Below are 14,507 nucleotides of genomic sequence, written 5' to 3'. Positions count from 1 at the left end.
ATTTTTTTCTATTTAATAATATTTATTTCAAACTTGCAAGTTGAGTTAAAAGTTATGGTAATAAATTCATTTTTTTTTTATTAAAACTTTCACTTTAAAGAACAAAAAGAAGTAGGTTCAAAATGATTACTTTTAACATATTAAAAATCAATAATAATTTGAAAATAATTAATTATAAAAATTATATAATATATAATTAAAATAATTACTAATCTGGATATAATTAAGGAAATAGGAGTTGATGTTGGGTTGGGTTGGTTACATTTTTAACTTTATAATGCTATAACTCATTGAAAAGTGTACGAATCAACACAATTTTTTTATGAGAAATAATATTTTTTAATAATCCCTTTTTCATTCGACATACTTTATCTTAATCAGGGTATTAATAAGAAACTAGCAGATAATGTAGCTTTTGTAATTATCCACCAATTTCTTAGAATTAAACACTATCTACTGATTTGCATCGAAGCGTTTCTTATGATAGTGATTTTAATCACTGTCAGATTAAATCTATACTGGACCCAACTATGCAACATCCCCACTATGCCGCGACCCCACTGTGCTGGGTTTTTTTTTTTATTTTATTATTTCAAATTTAAACAATAGGGAAAAAGAAATGTTTAATTTAAAGAAGTGAATCATTTTTTCTTACTTTTATTGTAATTAAAATAAGAGCAAACATTCTAATGCTGGGAAGCCTCATTATATTTATTAACAACTTATAAGTTTCAATCATACTGTAATAGTTATTACACGATAATTTGTGCAAGTTATCTTTTTCACTTTTTAATACAGCTATTAACGTTGTAACCATTATAAATATACAACCCCAAAAATATAAATAACCTAAAAAAAATTAAATAATAATTAAAAATCAATAAATATTATATTTTAACTGTAAAAGCTTTTCAAAAATTCTATATCTATCGTAAAAATAAAAATTACCTTGGAATGTTATTAAACCACCTGACGTAGGATGTAATCTTAACCAATTATTACAAAAAGATTCAGATTCGAGCATAATTAATAGAACATATCCTAAAAATATACCAAATGCTTGGCCTGCGCTATTACACATTGATACATACCCAATATTTTCTCTAAAAAAATAAGACTTTAAAAAAAAAACATTTAAGAATCGTACAATACAAACTTTTTCAACATTGATAGAGCCCATCCATCAACAACAATATCTTGTGTAGCAGCAAGGAAGTTTGTGAAAAAAACCATTAAAATAAGCATGTATATGTGAGGTTTATTTGTTTTGACTAGCCAATAGTTTATATTAAAACCCAAAATAAGAAAAGAAAAACCTGGTAACATTTATCAGTATACAATTAAAAAGATAATTAATTTTAATTAAGTAAAATAATCAAAAATGTACCAAGTAAATATTGCACGGGTATTAACCAGGATTTTCTGCGACCTATTTTCCGTAAGAAGATAGAATCGATTATAGGTGCCCATAAAAGTTTCATACTGTAAGGCCAAACGACAATACTAAATTTTGCCTTTGTAAAAATCACATACACAATAATTATGGTTAAAAATTCATCAAAAAAATAAATAAAATAATCTTACGTTTAAATAAATGTAAGAAAATTTTGAAATACGAAATTTAAAATGTTGATTGATTTATTTGTTTCCTATATTTTCAATTATTTAATTAAATTAAAAAATAACACGTTTTGTCTCAACGTAGAACCACAGCAAAGGCCATGCTAGATTTTTTTTTAGAAGCTAATGTTGTTGATTTATGAGCAAAATTAATGCTCATCAGAGGAAATTTCATGGGAGTGTATGGAGTGTCGACTCCTCATATGTTAATAAAAGTCATTGGTGGTCAGCATTTTTATTATAATAGTGAACATTTTTACTGAAATAAAATTAAAACTATATTAAAAATATTATTAATTTAAAAACTAAAATATATTAACCTCAAAAGCCATTAAAAATTACTGAAATTTCGCAGATTCGTATTTCGGAAACATTTCTATTGCCTCTCTAATATTAAGTTCTTTGTAATTATTTACGTTTTTAATTAGTTTTATGGTTTTAATGGAGTGATTATGTGTCATTAAATGTTCAGCCACTGGAGATTTCTCAATTTCTTGATTTTTAATGTTTCTTAAGTACTCTTTAAACCTGACCCCTATATTTCTTTTTGTTTGTCCTATGTAACATTTATTACAACTTTCACATTGTATTTTATAAATACTAGATTTCTCCCCTTCTTCTACCTTATCTTTAGAATTACCTCATAAATCTCTTAAATTATTTCTCTTAGATGTTACTAAAGTAATACCAAAATTCTTAAATATTCTAGCTAGTCCATTTGAGATGCCCGGATAACATAAAATTACTTTTTGTTCCCATACGATAGTGATTGTACTAGTTGTCCTCCTTTCTTTGTTCCACTTTAGTGTTCGGACTAATTTTGAAATTATGTTTTCGTCATACCCATTTAATCAAGCTATTTCTTTTATAACCACCAGTTCTTTATCAAAATCTGATAAAGGTGTTACCTTTAACCTTTATTTTATTTTTGTTATATTTTACTATAATATACAGCCTCAATAAATTTCATGTTTTATAAACAATATTTATTTCAAACTTACTCATGAAAAGTTCTGCTAAAAATGGAGATAGCGGATTTCCCATTACTGTGCCCTTAATTTACTCATAAAATTTATTTTGAAACTGAAAAACATTTTGACTCATACATAACTTTGTTAAATTAATCAGCTCATTTATTTTATCCTTTTTTGTTCCTTTAGCCAGTCTTAAAAAAAAATCAATTATTATATTTATCGGAATATTCGGAAAAAAGGGTATTACGTCAAAAGAAATTAACCTGTCATTATTTTGAATGGTATAAACAGATAAATTTTGAACTAAGTCAATATTATTTTTAAATGAAAAGCTATCAAATTTATTAATAAGATCAAAATACCCTTACTAAGTGTTAAGCAAAATTGTAAGTCGGAGCATTAATATTCGATACAATAGATCTCATATTATTACCTGGCTTATTTATTTTTGGCAAAGCATATAGTTTAGGTTTTTGAGGGTTTGAAATTTTAATAAAAAACATGAAACTTTCTTCAATTATTATGTTTTAACTATTGATACAGTTTGTAGCCTCCCTTATCATTTTACTTAATGGTTTTATTTTAATTTCTTTATAGAGACCCTCTTGGATCATTTTTGATACCCTCTCAAAATAATCTTCTTTCTTCAGTATTACTATGGAATTACCCTTATTTGATTTTAAATAAAAACAGTTTTTATTTTTTAAGTCCTGTATGAGTCGTGAATGTTCTTCATTTTTTCCTAAACCCCCTTTATTTACAACAGAATTTTCTACAATTTTTTAACAGAAAACTTCTATCTTTTACGTTATAACTTATCTTACCATCTATATCATTTTTATTCTCTTCTTCTATAATGTGTTGGTCTTGTTTGTATTCTCTCTTTACTAGTATGTATTGTTCATAATTACCTTCTACTTGAAGTGTTTCTTTGTTTATTTCTAGACTGTCTAAAGTATTTGTTTCTATGTTCCTAAGTATGTTTCTAAAGAAACATTAAAAATCAAGAAATTGAGAAATCTCTAGCGACTGAACATTTAATGACACATAATCACTCCATTAAAACCATAAAACTAATTAAAAACGTAAATAATTACAAAGAACTTAATATTAAGGAGGCAATAAAAATATGTAAAAATAAAAACAATTTAATTAATTGGGATCTTGGCCTACTAAAATATTCATTATTAAACTTATGAAAACTGGCAAAATGTAATAATAATAATTAGTGATGACGTAACTAGAGGTATATAAGGCAGTTTTTTCTAATTGGGGTATCAGTATGTGTTTAGCGTTGATAATGGAACATTGTTTCCGAAATACTTATCCGCAACGTTTCAGTAATTTTTTGTGGCTTTTGAGTTTAATATTTTTTAGTTTTTAAATTAATAATATTTTTAATTAATTAGCCACAATTGATCAATTTTTATTATACATTTTTACTTATTAAGGATACATAAATCGACAAATTTATCGCCAACAGTTGGCAAAACACACTTCACATATCCTAAAAATCATTTTTTTAGAATTGTTTATCGATCTTCTTTTAAGCAAAAAATTCTATTTACTTTTCTAGCTTTTCATTTATAGGACTAAATTAAATTTGACTAAATAATGTGAGAGGTTATAATTGCAATGCTTCACATTTTAAAAATCAACCTAAAGCTTATTATTTTCTTTAAGCAACTTACTTGTTCAATAAATGGTAAATTGTGTATATTTTGTAAAAATAAAGGTATAGAAAGAGAAAACCCCATAGGTACTCCTTGTAAAGTATAAAATAACAATAATACAATAATATTTGTTTTATCCTTTCTTATGTTTGGTTTTTTAGTAACTTCCTTATTTTCAATAACCTTTTCCATCATACAATCCACGGATTCATCCATTTTCTTTTTTCAACAGTAATAACTAATAAATAATAAATAATAATGAATATTACAAATATTAATTGAGTTAGTTTTATTATAGAAGTAAGATATTTATAAATAAAATACTATGGTCTTCATGCATTACCTTAAATTCTTTAAAAAAAAAAATTGTCAAATATAAGTCAGCAAATTAATCTCATATATTATGCTTAAACGATTCTTCTATTTAGATTTTCTTTAACATTGATAATCAAACTCCTGTTAACATTAAATATGTTGTCTGATAATTTGATATTATAATTCTGAAATATGAAATATATATATATAGGTGTTCAATAAGTAAGGAAACGGGCTTCTGTTACTATCATTGTTCATAACAATTGACTCGTTTCCTTACTTACCATACACTCTGTATATATATTTTAATTAATTGTGGTCTCAATGATAAAAATATTATTTTCTAAGCTTTATGTGAACCAAAAACTTAAAAAGCACCAGGAAGGTATATAATGTAAACAGAGTAATTCTGACTTCACCTTTTTTATTAATTACTTAAAAAAAAGTAAATTAATACCTAATCATTTTATTAGTATGATTCTATATAAGTTTAATTTTTTTTTTTTTTACTACGATTGTTCCAAATTAATCTTTGTTTAATTAATCTTGCGTTGGTTTATAGAAATTTAATACGCTTAAATATATACTCAAGTCACATGATGAAAAAAATGTCTCACTAGCTTATTTTGAAAAAAAAATATAAAAAACACAAATGTACAAAAAAAGGAAATGAAGTATTTAAATTCCCAATAATAATAAAGAAAGTCCGGTAAAAATCTATTTTTTGTCCAATATTATTTTTAAAACCAAAATATACTTCACAACAAATTTGTTAAAAACAAACACTTCATAAAAAAAAATTAATTATTATTTAATATATTCTATGTTATATCATATTTATAAATTCCAACTATATTACATAGGTTAACATATATAGTTATACAAATAATTTATTATGCAATTACGATTTATTTATTTTTAATACAGAATGTGATGTACCTGCATTAAAAAGAAAATTTTTGTAAATGTATTTCTTAAAGTTGTCGAGTTTTTGGTCTGTATTTATTTAGTGAGTTAATTAAAATACACAATAGATATGTAAATTTTATTGTGATGTTTTTTCATGTTCATTAACGGCAAATTTTGCTTAAAGTATGAGTACTATAACGATTATATTTTTTACTGTAGGTACACTATTTTTAAACATTAAGTATTGTATTAATTTAAATTAATAATTCATAGACGTATTCAAATAATTACAGTAAGAATTTAAAGGAATAAAAGGAGACTATTACGGAGACATTTGATGATGTTTTTACACTAACATGATAAACATGATAAAAAAGTTTCTATTTTGTTGAAGACAATATAGAGAAAATTTTACGTTACTAAAGTATTTTTAATCTTCACTAATAATAAAAAAAATTAATAAATTATACAAACTATTAAAATTATATGGAAAATATTACTTTTTTTTATCTTCAGTGTGATTTATTATGAATACTATCCTCATTTTTTCGTTAAATAATGATGTATGAATAGCACATATCTAATTGGTTGGACAGTTGGATGGAACAGACACACGCTGATATAACGTATCATCTTACATAATAACGTATCATCTGGCCATGGCTGCTTTAAATGAGTATCCTCACGTTATTCGTATAGCAGCCGCGCTAACGTGCGGCCATTATTCGGACCGCTCGGGACAAGGTAGACAATGCTCTCCACATCCTCTTCCGGTACGAGCATGGGCCCAGGAGCGAAACCTTTTGGAGTCCCAACAGGGGTCCACGTTCCAAGTCGCGTCTACGGCGGACCTGATGTTAGGAAGCCGGGAGACGTGGTCGCTCGTCCAGGCGTTCGCCAAAAAGAAATCATGGCCAGGAGAATCTGAGTTGCTAGTTTAGGCGGGCGCCTTAGTGTGTTTAAGTTCACTATCCTAAAGTCCCTCATCTCCTTGTAGTGCAACCCAAGTAACCGACCGGATTTTTGGCTATCGAGGGAAGTCATGCTATGTTGTGAGTTACAAAGATGGTGTAGGCCGCCCTGAAGTAATGCCTAACGTCAATTCCTGGGCGGTCCACAATAATGCCGGTCATGTTAAAATATATATATATATATATAATAATCAATACTAATCTAACAGGAATACTTCCATGACGTTGGATCTCGACTGTACTTTTTTTTTTTAACTTAGATAATGTTATTTAAACTTGTATTGATGTAATTTCAATATTAACGTTTAGCTTTTCATAAAAGTACAAGCTTTCTCATAGGAACATCACAACAAATTGATAAAATGAAATAGTTTTAAGGTAGGTTTTTTTACAAACAATGTCTATTCGACATATGAAATAATTGCTACGATATAAAGTACGCTAAACCATTCATCAACCTTTTTCCCCAAAATAATATTAAAAATTGGTTCCATAAAATCGTTATAGTAACTGTGAAAACGGCAACAGCCTATATTATCCCCTCTTTGTTGAATACAAAAGTAAATATTTTAAATGTATTTATAACAAGTACTTGTATTGCCTATTCTATTAATCTCATTAAATAATAGAACAAGGAAAAAAACGCTTTTCTGGGAAAATTACTTAGCTTGCTCGGATTTTCAAAATTTTTTTTTTTAACGAAAGTACTCGGTCAACAGACTCCGGGATAATTATTGGCGAAGGTCGGAAAATTTTGCCACTCGCCCCCGAGTGTTTTAAAATTTCGACCGTTTTTGAGAAAAACGCTCGCTTTGTTTTACGACTTATGGTTTGAAATTTTCATTAGACCCGCCCAATGACATTCCTGAGGTATGATAAAAAAATTAATTTAATCCATTAATTTTTCACCATTTTACGAGCTTTTTTTTTTTAAGTCTACGCGCATGGTTTAATATGCACAGTGATTCATTTCTGCTCATACGTTTATTATATGGTGTAATATGTATTTTTATTATGACACTATTTTGCATTTGCATATAGCACTATATTTTATCGCCCGCGAGCGTTTTAAAATTTCCATCGTTTTCGACTTAAGACTTGAATTTCTCACCAGACCCGCTCAATGACATTCCTGAGATATGATAAAAAAATCAATTCAATCCGTTCAATTTTCACCGTTTTACGAGCATTTTTTTTTTTTAATGCGTTCGAGACGCCCGAAATTCTTGCGACACTTTACGACATGAAAACGATTTTTTTATAATAATTTTTTATATAATAACAAAAGTATTCGGTCACTCTGGGAAAATTATTGACAAAGTTCGGAAATATTTTGCCGCTCACCTGCGAGCGTTTTAAAATTTCGTCCGTTTTCGACTTAAGACTTGAATTTTTCACCAGACCCGCTCAATGACATTTCTAAGATATCATAAAAAAATCAAATAAATCGGTTCATTTTTCATCGTTCTACGACCTTTTTTTTAAGTCCAAACGCATGGTGTTAATATGGGCGTTGACTCATTTCTGTGCATATGTTTATTGTGACCCTTACTTTGTAAAATATGTATTTTTATGACTATTTAATTTTCTATTTCTAAGCCACTTCAAAGCTAAAATATAAAGAATAAAATATGTGTGCCGTCTGTCTGATTTTTTTTTGTAGCATTCTCATTTATTGAAAAATTGCCAGCTAAAACGATAAAATACTGCTGAGTAAGGAAGATACTTCTCTACGACCACTTAATCGTGGCAATGGTACAATTTAAAAGCGTATTCGTTTTTTATTAGAGATTAATATTTATAACTGTTTGTAATTTTTATTTTCCAATATTACCAATTTTAATTTTAATTATAATTGTAGTTGAACAAATTTTAGATCATTAGGTCCTAACCCCAATGAAACGAATTAAACATTAAAATTTATTGTTAAAAATGAACTCCTTGATTATTTTATATAAAAAACTTCATTCAGCTTATTTTAATTATTTATTATTTTGTTTATATTATACATTTTAATTTTATATTAAATGTTTTTTGTAGTAAATACTTAATACAAATATATTTTAATCCAAACCCAATATCTATGTTGCTGCGGATAAAAAACCCGGCGCCTCCACCATATGTTAGGGGCTTGTTTAATAGTTGAGGATCTTGGTCAAAACCAAGAATCGGAAGCTACCCGACGTCTGCCCAAATATCGTCCCTATCTCCTTAAATGAGTTTTAATTGCCTGAAGGAGACACAGGCAATCGTGTACCTTAGTTACAGAGGATAGATTATTAAATAAAATTAGACTATTGTTTTATGTCAACGAAAAAGTAAAGTTATATTTTAGATGTTAGTAAATATAAGTTATATGTAATGTACAATACGTCTGACCTGAATCCTAGTAATCCACGGTGATTTCTCGTTTTTCAGTTTCTAACATATCAAAGAATATTTCTGCTCCTATTAATAAATCTATTGGTCCTGGTTTCATGAAATTAGGATCAGCAAGTTGTAGTTGTATGTCTTCAGGTATACGCCACGTCTCTGTAGAAATGTGATTATTGGGTAAAAGGTTAAGCACTTGGTCCACTACTTGGCAGTCTAACATCCATGACCTTTGTGAATACAATGATTGAATTTCGATTGTCGTTCGAAAGGCTGAATTCGTGCGTACTTCTCCTACTCCTCGTATTGACAGCACACCCTTTTTCGTAATTAAATTTAATTTATGTGCTGTTCTCTTACTAATTATGTTTATTTGAGATCCACTGTCAAGCATAGCTCGTAAATGATGACAATTCCCAGTCGAATCCATAACTTTTACTAGTGCAGTGGCTAGTAAAATTTCACTATGTGCTTCCTTGTTACACAAAGCTGTTACGGGTCCAATTTCTTGCTCTTCAGATGTTGCTGACACTTCATTTTTACTTTCACTACTGTTTTGTGAACTTGTAATAGGAAAATGTAATAAGAAATTATGTTTACGATTGTAAACACGACATGTACCACCATTGCATTGTGCCACCGTATGCATGTTTGAAAAACAATTGAAGTACAGCTTAAGATTTCTCGTTATTGTTAATCGTTCTGACGGAGTTTTAGATTTAAATTGTGCACACGCATAAATTTTGTGTAATCCATTACACACCGGACATGCGACCGACTTTACCAGTGAACCCTTTGTTGAACACACCTCCCCACCCATTGCCGTTGCCAGTGTAATTTTCCTGTTGGCTGCATGCCGACCTATCCCTTTCCTGGTTTCAACACCACAATTATCCCATGCCTCTGAAGTTTCAAACAGCGCACATCTACCCGCTAAAAATTGCTCTAGATTTTTATACTTGGGCATATCTGTAGTTGTTTGTCTATTTTGCCATTCATGACTCGTTGCCTCGTCTAAACAACCTAAAATAATGGTGACAAGCCAAGAGTCCCACTGATCTACCGGTTCATTTAGCACTTCTAATGCAGATAAATTTCCTTCTACATGAGAGTGTAATTTTTCAAGACTGCTTGCTGATGCATTGGTTATTCTTGGACTATTCAACAATGCTTTGATATGTGACTGAATAATTAGGGCTTTATTTTTATATCTTTTCTTGAGCTTACGCAATGCTACTTCATAGTTTTCATCAGTCAGAGGAATTGATTTTATTATCTCTGCTGCTGAACCACTTAATGCTGACCGTAGGTGACAGAATTTTTCCACTGGATCGTAGTCCTTTGAATGTACCATTGAGCAAAAAACGTTGTAGAATGATTCCCACTCCTCTATATTTCCATTAAAACTTGGTAGTTTAGGCGGCGCTAGTCTCATACGATTACAAAATGTAGATGCCATGAAAGATGAATTATTTATGTTGCCATTTGCATTTTTTGTTTGATTAATGTATTCTTGCATCATAGATCTTACTTCAAAGCAGGGTGTGAAAAAAACCAGGTTTTTTAGGAAAAAACCCAAAAAACCGGGTTTTTTGGTTTAAACCAGGTTTTTTCGGTTTAAACCAGTTTTATTCCCATAAGTTATCATTTGTCGTACATATAATATATTTTGTAATAAAAAACATTGCAAAGAATAATTTTATAAAATATAACTCATACTTCACCAGAGAATAATTAAAAAAAAAAAAACTAACTGAAATCACTCTAAATTTTGCTACATTGATGTTTAAAACATTGATATATAGCATTGTTTTACAAATCAAGAATATCTAAATTAGGTAAAATGTACTTACCAAGTGTATAACTGAGAGCATAGTAGTACATGGCAGAATTGATTAAAACTTTGATAAGAAAAATATTAGAAATAAAGATTTACAGAAATGTTAATCACACAAAGTAACAATAATATTTTTTTATTTAACGATTTGAACAGAAATGCCAGTTTGGCAGCCTTTTCTACCCCTAATTGATTCCTCAATTTACTGTGTACAAAACCAAAGGTAGAAAAAATTCTTTCAACACCCGCAGATGTTGCCTTTGCAGTCATGAGTTGTTCTATAACTAATAGTTCTTTTGATGAAATGCAGTCTTTTAAAGTTGACAAAGACTGCCACCAATGTAGAGCATCCACTTTGTTCACAACTTTATCCTCAAATAACGGCCCATTAAATGGCTCTGCGCGAACAATGAACTTAAGGAGAATAGTTATTAAAGATGTGTCTTCATAATTTTCTTTGATGAATTGAATAGCATTATTTTTTTCTTCTGTGGATAAGTTTTCTGGTCGAAATGTTGGGGACAAAAGATAAGCTAAGAAATGTACTGGTGTCAAAGCTTGGTCATACCTGTTGAAGGATTTATTAATGACAGATTTCTTGCAATTATCAAGGACTTTGTTTTTCTTTAAGTCTGTTTCCAACTTTTTCCATATATCGACGGCTTCAGCGATACTGCAGCTATCTTTCTGTATTTGGTCTAAAGCAATTGAAATTGGTTTCAAGCGAAGCAATAAGTCTTCCACATTTCTTTTAATACTCAAATTCATGACCTTTGATCTTATACTTTCATCAATTGCATCTCTATTTTCATCTACAATCTGCATTAAAATCGGCCAGTTCTTAATGTTTTAAACATTGGAGTTCTTAAACTCTCTAAAGAATCACACATGGTAATCCACCGCACCTGTGAGGGTAAACTTAAGCCAACAGATTTGTTTCCTTTACTTTCATTGAATTTTGCTCTAGCAAACTGATTATTACGAAAATATTTATTTATCTGTACTACATGTTCTGTTACACTCTGAATTTCTAAATCTTTTGATAGAAGACTTAAAATATGTGCTGAACAGCCATAGCACACTACTTCAATGCAGTCTTTCGTTTTTAATGCTTTTCTCATACTTGCCATATTAGCTGCATTGTCAGTAACAAAACTGCGAATACGGCAGTTGAATTTGTCTTGAATATTCTTTATGGCAGTAACTGCTAAATCTGTTAAATTTTCACCAGTATGGGGTGTTCCGCTAGTATCAATAGTATCCACTAGGTATACAATGCCCTCCATAGTAGTTACACAAATACAAATAATAGGTTGATTATGCACATTAGACCACCCGTCCAATGACATACACAAAGTTTGATTCTTTAAAGTGTCATGACATTTTTCCATTTCTGATTCATAAACTTTATTCAGCAAATTTCCACTTAAATCTAATTTACTGGGTGGAAAATATCCAGGACGAAGTATCTCCATTAATTTTTTAAAATGATTATTTTCTACACTACGAAAAGACGTATTAGTAGCATAAAAGTATTTGGCAACATGACAGTCAATTACTTCTTTCTGGCTTGATGACGTTTTCACTACAAAAGAAGACAAATCTGAAATTTTCAGCTTTTTCTCCGGTACAAGTGGAAGAGTAGAACAGGGAGGTTTACGTTTCAAGTTGGATGGACCTGGAAGGCATAGACTGCTTTCAGTATCTTCTCCTGTCATAGTGGTACTACTTGTAGTAACTTCTACTTGAGCATCAACAGAATCATGATCAGAGTCTGAAGCAAAAGATCTACAAGTTTCTAGATGTTTTTTCATTCTTCCAACATGGCCTTCCATTTCTTTATGACATCTTTTGCATTTAGCCCTAGAGCCTTTCCTCTTATCATTTTTTACTTTATCAAAGTACAACCAACTCAAATCTCTTTTCCTTCCACCACTAGACATTTTATGTTATAAAAAAATTTAGTTTAGATCATGGATAAGAATACATAAGATTAAGCTACCAAAATGACTGTCAAGAACACAAGAACTAAAATGAAAAGTGAAAGTTGAAGTTATTAACAAGAATGGAAGTTCAAGCTGACAGGCAAATGACAGTTGAAGTTATAGCCTGAAATTTCAAGAATATGCAAATGTTTCTTCTTCTTCTTTTTTTTTTTTTTAAAAAGGGAAAAAACCAAATGGTTTTTTCCCCAGAAAAAACCATTTGGTTTAAACCATGGTTTTAACCAATTGGTTTAAACCGTGCACACCCTGCTTCAAAGTAGTCATTTTCAAACCTTGTACGTTGTTCTTCCGCATTAACTGCATCATCAGGACATAGGAGTTCAATTTCAGATTGTACTTCATCAAATTTTCTACTTATCTGTGGAAGTTCTTCTTGTCTAAATTCTAATAAAGTGATTGCTTGTGTATTGATATCAAATTTACTAGCAAATGTTCGAGTCCTTGTTAAAGATGCTTTTATCACTGTACGCTTGTTCTTTAATCTCTTTAATAACTCTAATGTTTGATCATCATAATCCACCATTACAGATGAATCAATTAATAACGAAATATGAAAGATATATTTTCAAATAATTAACAAAATAAAATTGGCTGAACTCAAAAAATAAATTAAATACTACTAATAAATTTAAATATTCACACAATACTGATATTATATAATAGCACACTTCAATACAATAAAAATAACACAGCACTTATTTACTTGAGCCTTTTGGCTCAACAAATAATATGAATATGCACTCTAAAGCTATAACAGAATAACAACAACAATGAACTATACAACTTTAATAAATCAATAACAAATGAATATGACTCTTCCAATAATAAATGATTCTCAACTCTTTCTTTAAAGTAATTATAGTAATAAACAATATGTATAAAATAACTCCAAGAACAATGGTGTAAAATTATGTAAATTAATAAAAAGCACAATATAAAGAATAATAGTATAAATTCAATAATAAGATGTAGTAACTAAATTAAACAAATTTGACTAGATAATAATTATTATTAAAATGACATTGAACAGATAACACAAAATTAAAGATAGTTTAATTATTTAATGATTTACCCACAATATGATACAACAAATACCCGTACGATAATGATTATTTTATACTCAAAAGGTCCTTATGACCGTTGTGCGTTGGCCTTACGCCTACAATGAAATAAATAATAAATAAATAAAACTTGTGATAACTAATATGTTCACTAAATCACAATCAATAAACACTATAATAATAATAAAGATGACTACACTAAATTACAAAGTGGAACACAAATCAACAATAATACTCACAATTTGCAGAGCTGCTGGCCAGAGATGCTATCTAACACTAAAACAAGGATCACGATAATAACAAATGAACTTAAGACTACAATTTGGTAACTCAAATTTAAATATCACAATTGACTAGCTTAATTTTACTAATTAGTAGCAACAATAAATCTTTCCGTCAGCTAATTAGTAGCTTTAAGGAAGTCACAATTAGTGCAACAAGATTTTTGTAAACAATCAATGCTATGATAAAAAAATAACTTCTTCTTGTTACAAAAAATTAAATTACGTTTTCAAAAAATATACGAAATTCAACAATAGAAAAAAAAACAAAACAATGTGTATATACTGGTTGTTACGCAATACAATGTTGTACTATACTATAATGCGGTTATGTGCGTGTGTGGTGTGTAATAGCTGATCGGCCGCTGATAGGAACGTCCACTACAACGTTCATAGTAGGGAGTAGTCGCGTGATAACGATTAGACCGGTCCGATTACACGTTAAGTTAACAACTGAAATGTTGTTAACATTCACCCCCCCCCCCCC

General features: G+C 29.3%; 2 protein-coding genes across 7 annotated transcripts in view; both read right to left on the bottom strand.

Moving 5' to 3' along the window:
- LOC126894630 (acetyl-coenzyme A transporter 1-like) overlaps positions 1 to 14,507 on the bottom strand; it is a 30,627-nt gene that overhangs the window by 10,331 nt on the left and 5,789 nt on the right. The window contains exons 1-7 of one of the 6 annotated variants that reach the window (XM_050665773.1): positions 13,979 to 14,501; positions 4,611 to 4,767; positions 4,286 to 4,505; positions 1,388 to 1,514; positions 1,157 to 1,316; positions 949 to 1,103; positions 656 to 849 (exon numbers count right to left, since the gene is read on the bottom strand). In XM_050665773.1, coding sequence (XP_050521730.1) covers positions 656 to 849; positions 949 to 1,103; positions 1,157 to 1,316; positions 1,388 to 1,514; positions 4,286 to 4,483 — 834 coding nt within the window. In that variant the 5' untranslated portion in view covers positions 4,484 to 4,505; positions 4,611 to 4,767; positions 13,979 to 14,501. Of the gene's footprint in view, positions 1 to 655; positions 850 to 948; positions 1,104 to 1,156; positions 1,317 to 1,387; positions 1,515 to 1,584; positions 1,880 to 4,285; positions 4,506 to 4,610; positions 4,768 to 5,991; positions 8,368 to 13,978; positions 14,502 to 14,507 lie in introns of those variants that run through there. The other 5 variants (XM_050665775.1, XM_050665777.1, XM_050665774.1 and 2 more) reach the window with 5 other exon arrangements.
- Positions 8,849 to 10,357, bottom strand: LOC126894791 (uncharacterized). Its single transcript, XM_050666057.1, has one exon. It carries the CDS (start codon positions 10,355 to 10,357, stop codon positions 8,849 to 8,851), a length of 1,509 nt encoding a protein of 502 aa, XP_050522014.1.

Source organism: Daktulosphaira vitifoliae, unplaced genomic scaffold (genome assembly GCF_025091365.1).
Source record: "Daktulosphaira vitifoliae isolate Bord-2020 unplaced genomic scaffold, ASM2509136v1 Scaffold_1, whole genome shotgun sequence".
Taxonomy (NCBI): domain Eukaryota; kingdom Metazoa; phylum Arthropoda; class Insecta; order Hemiptera; family Phylloxeridae; genus Daktulosphaira; species Daktulosphaira vitifoliae.
The sequence above is the reverse complement of the archived record's forward strand: the minus strand, read 5'-3'. Positions and strand labels throughout refer to the sequence as shown.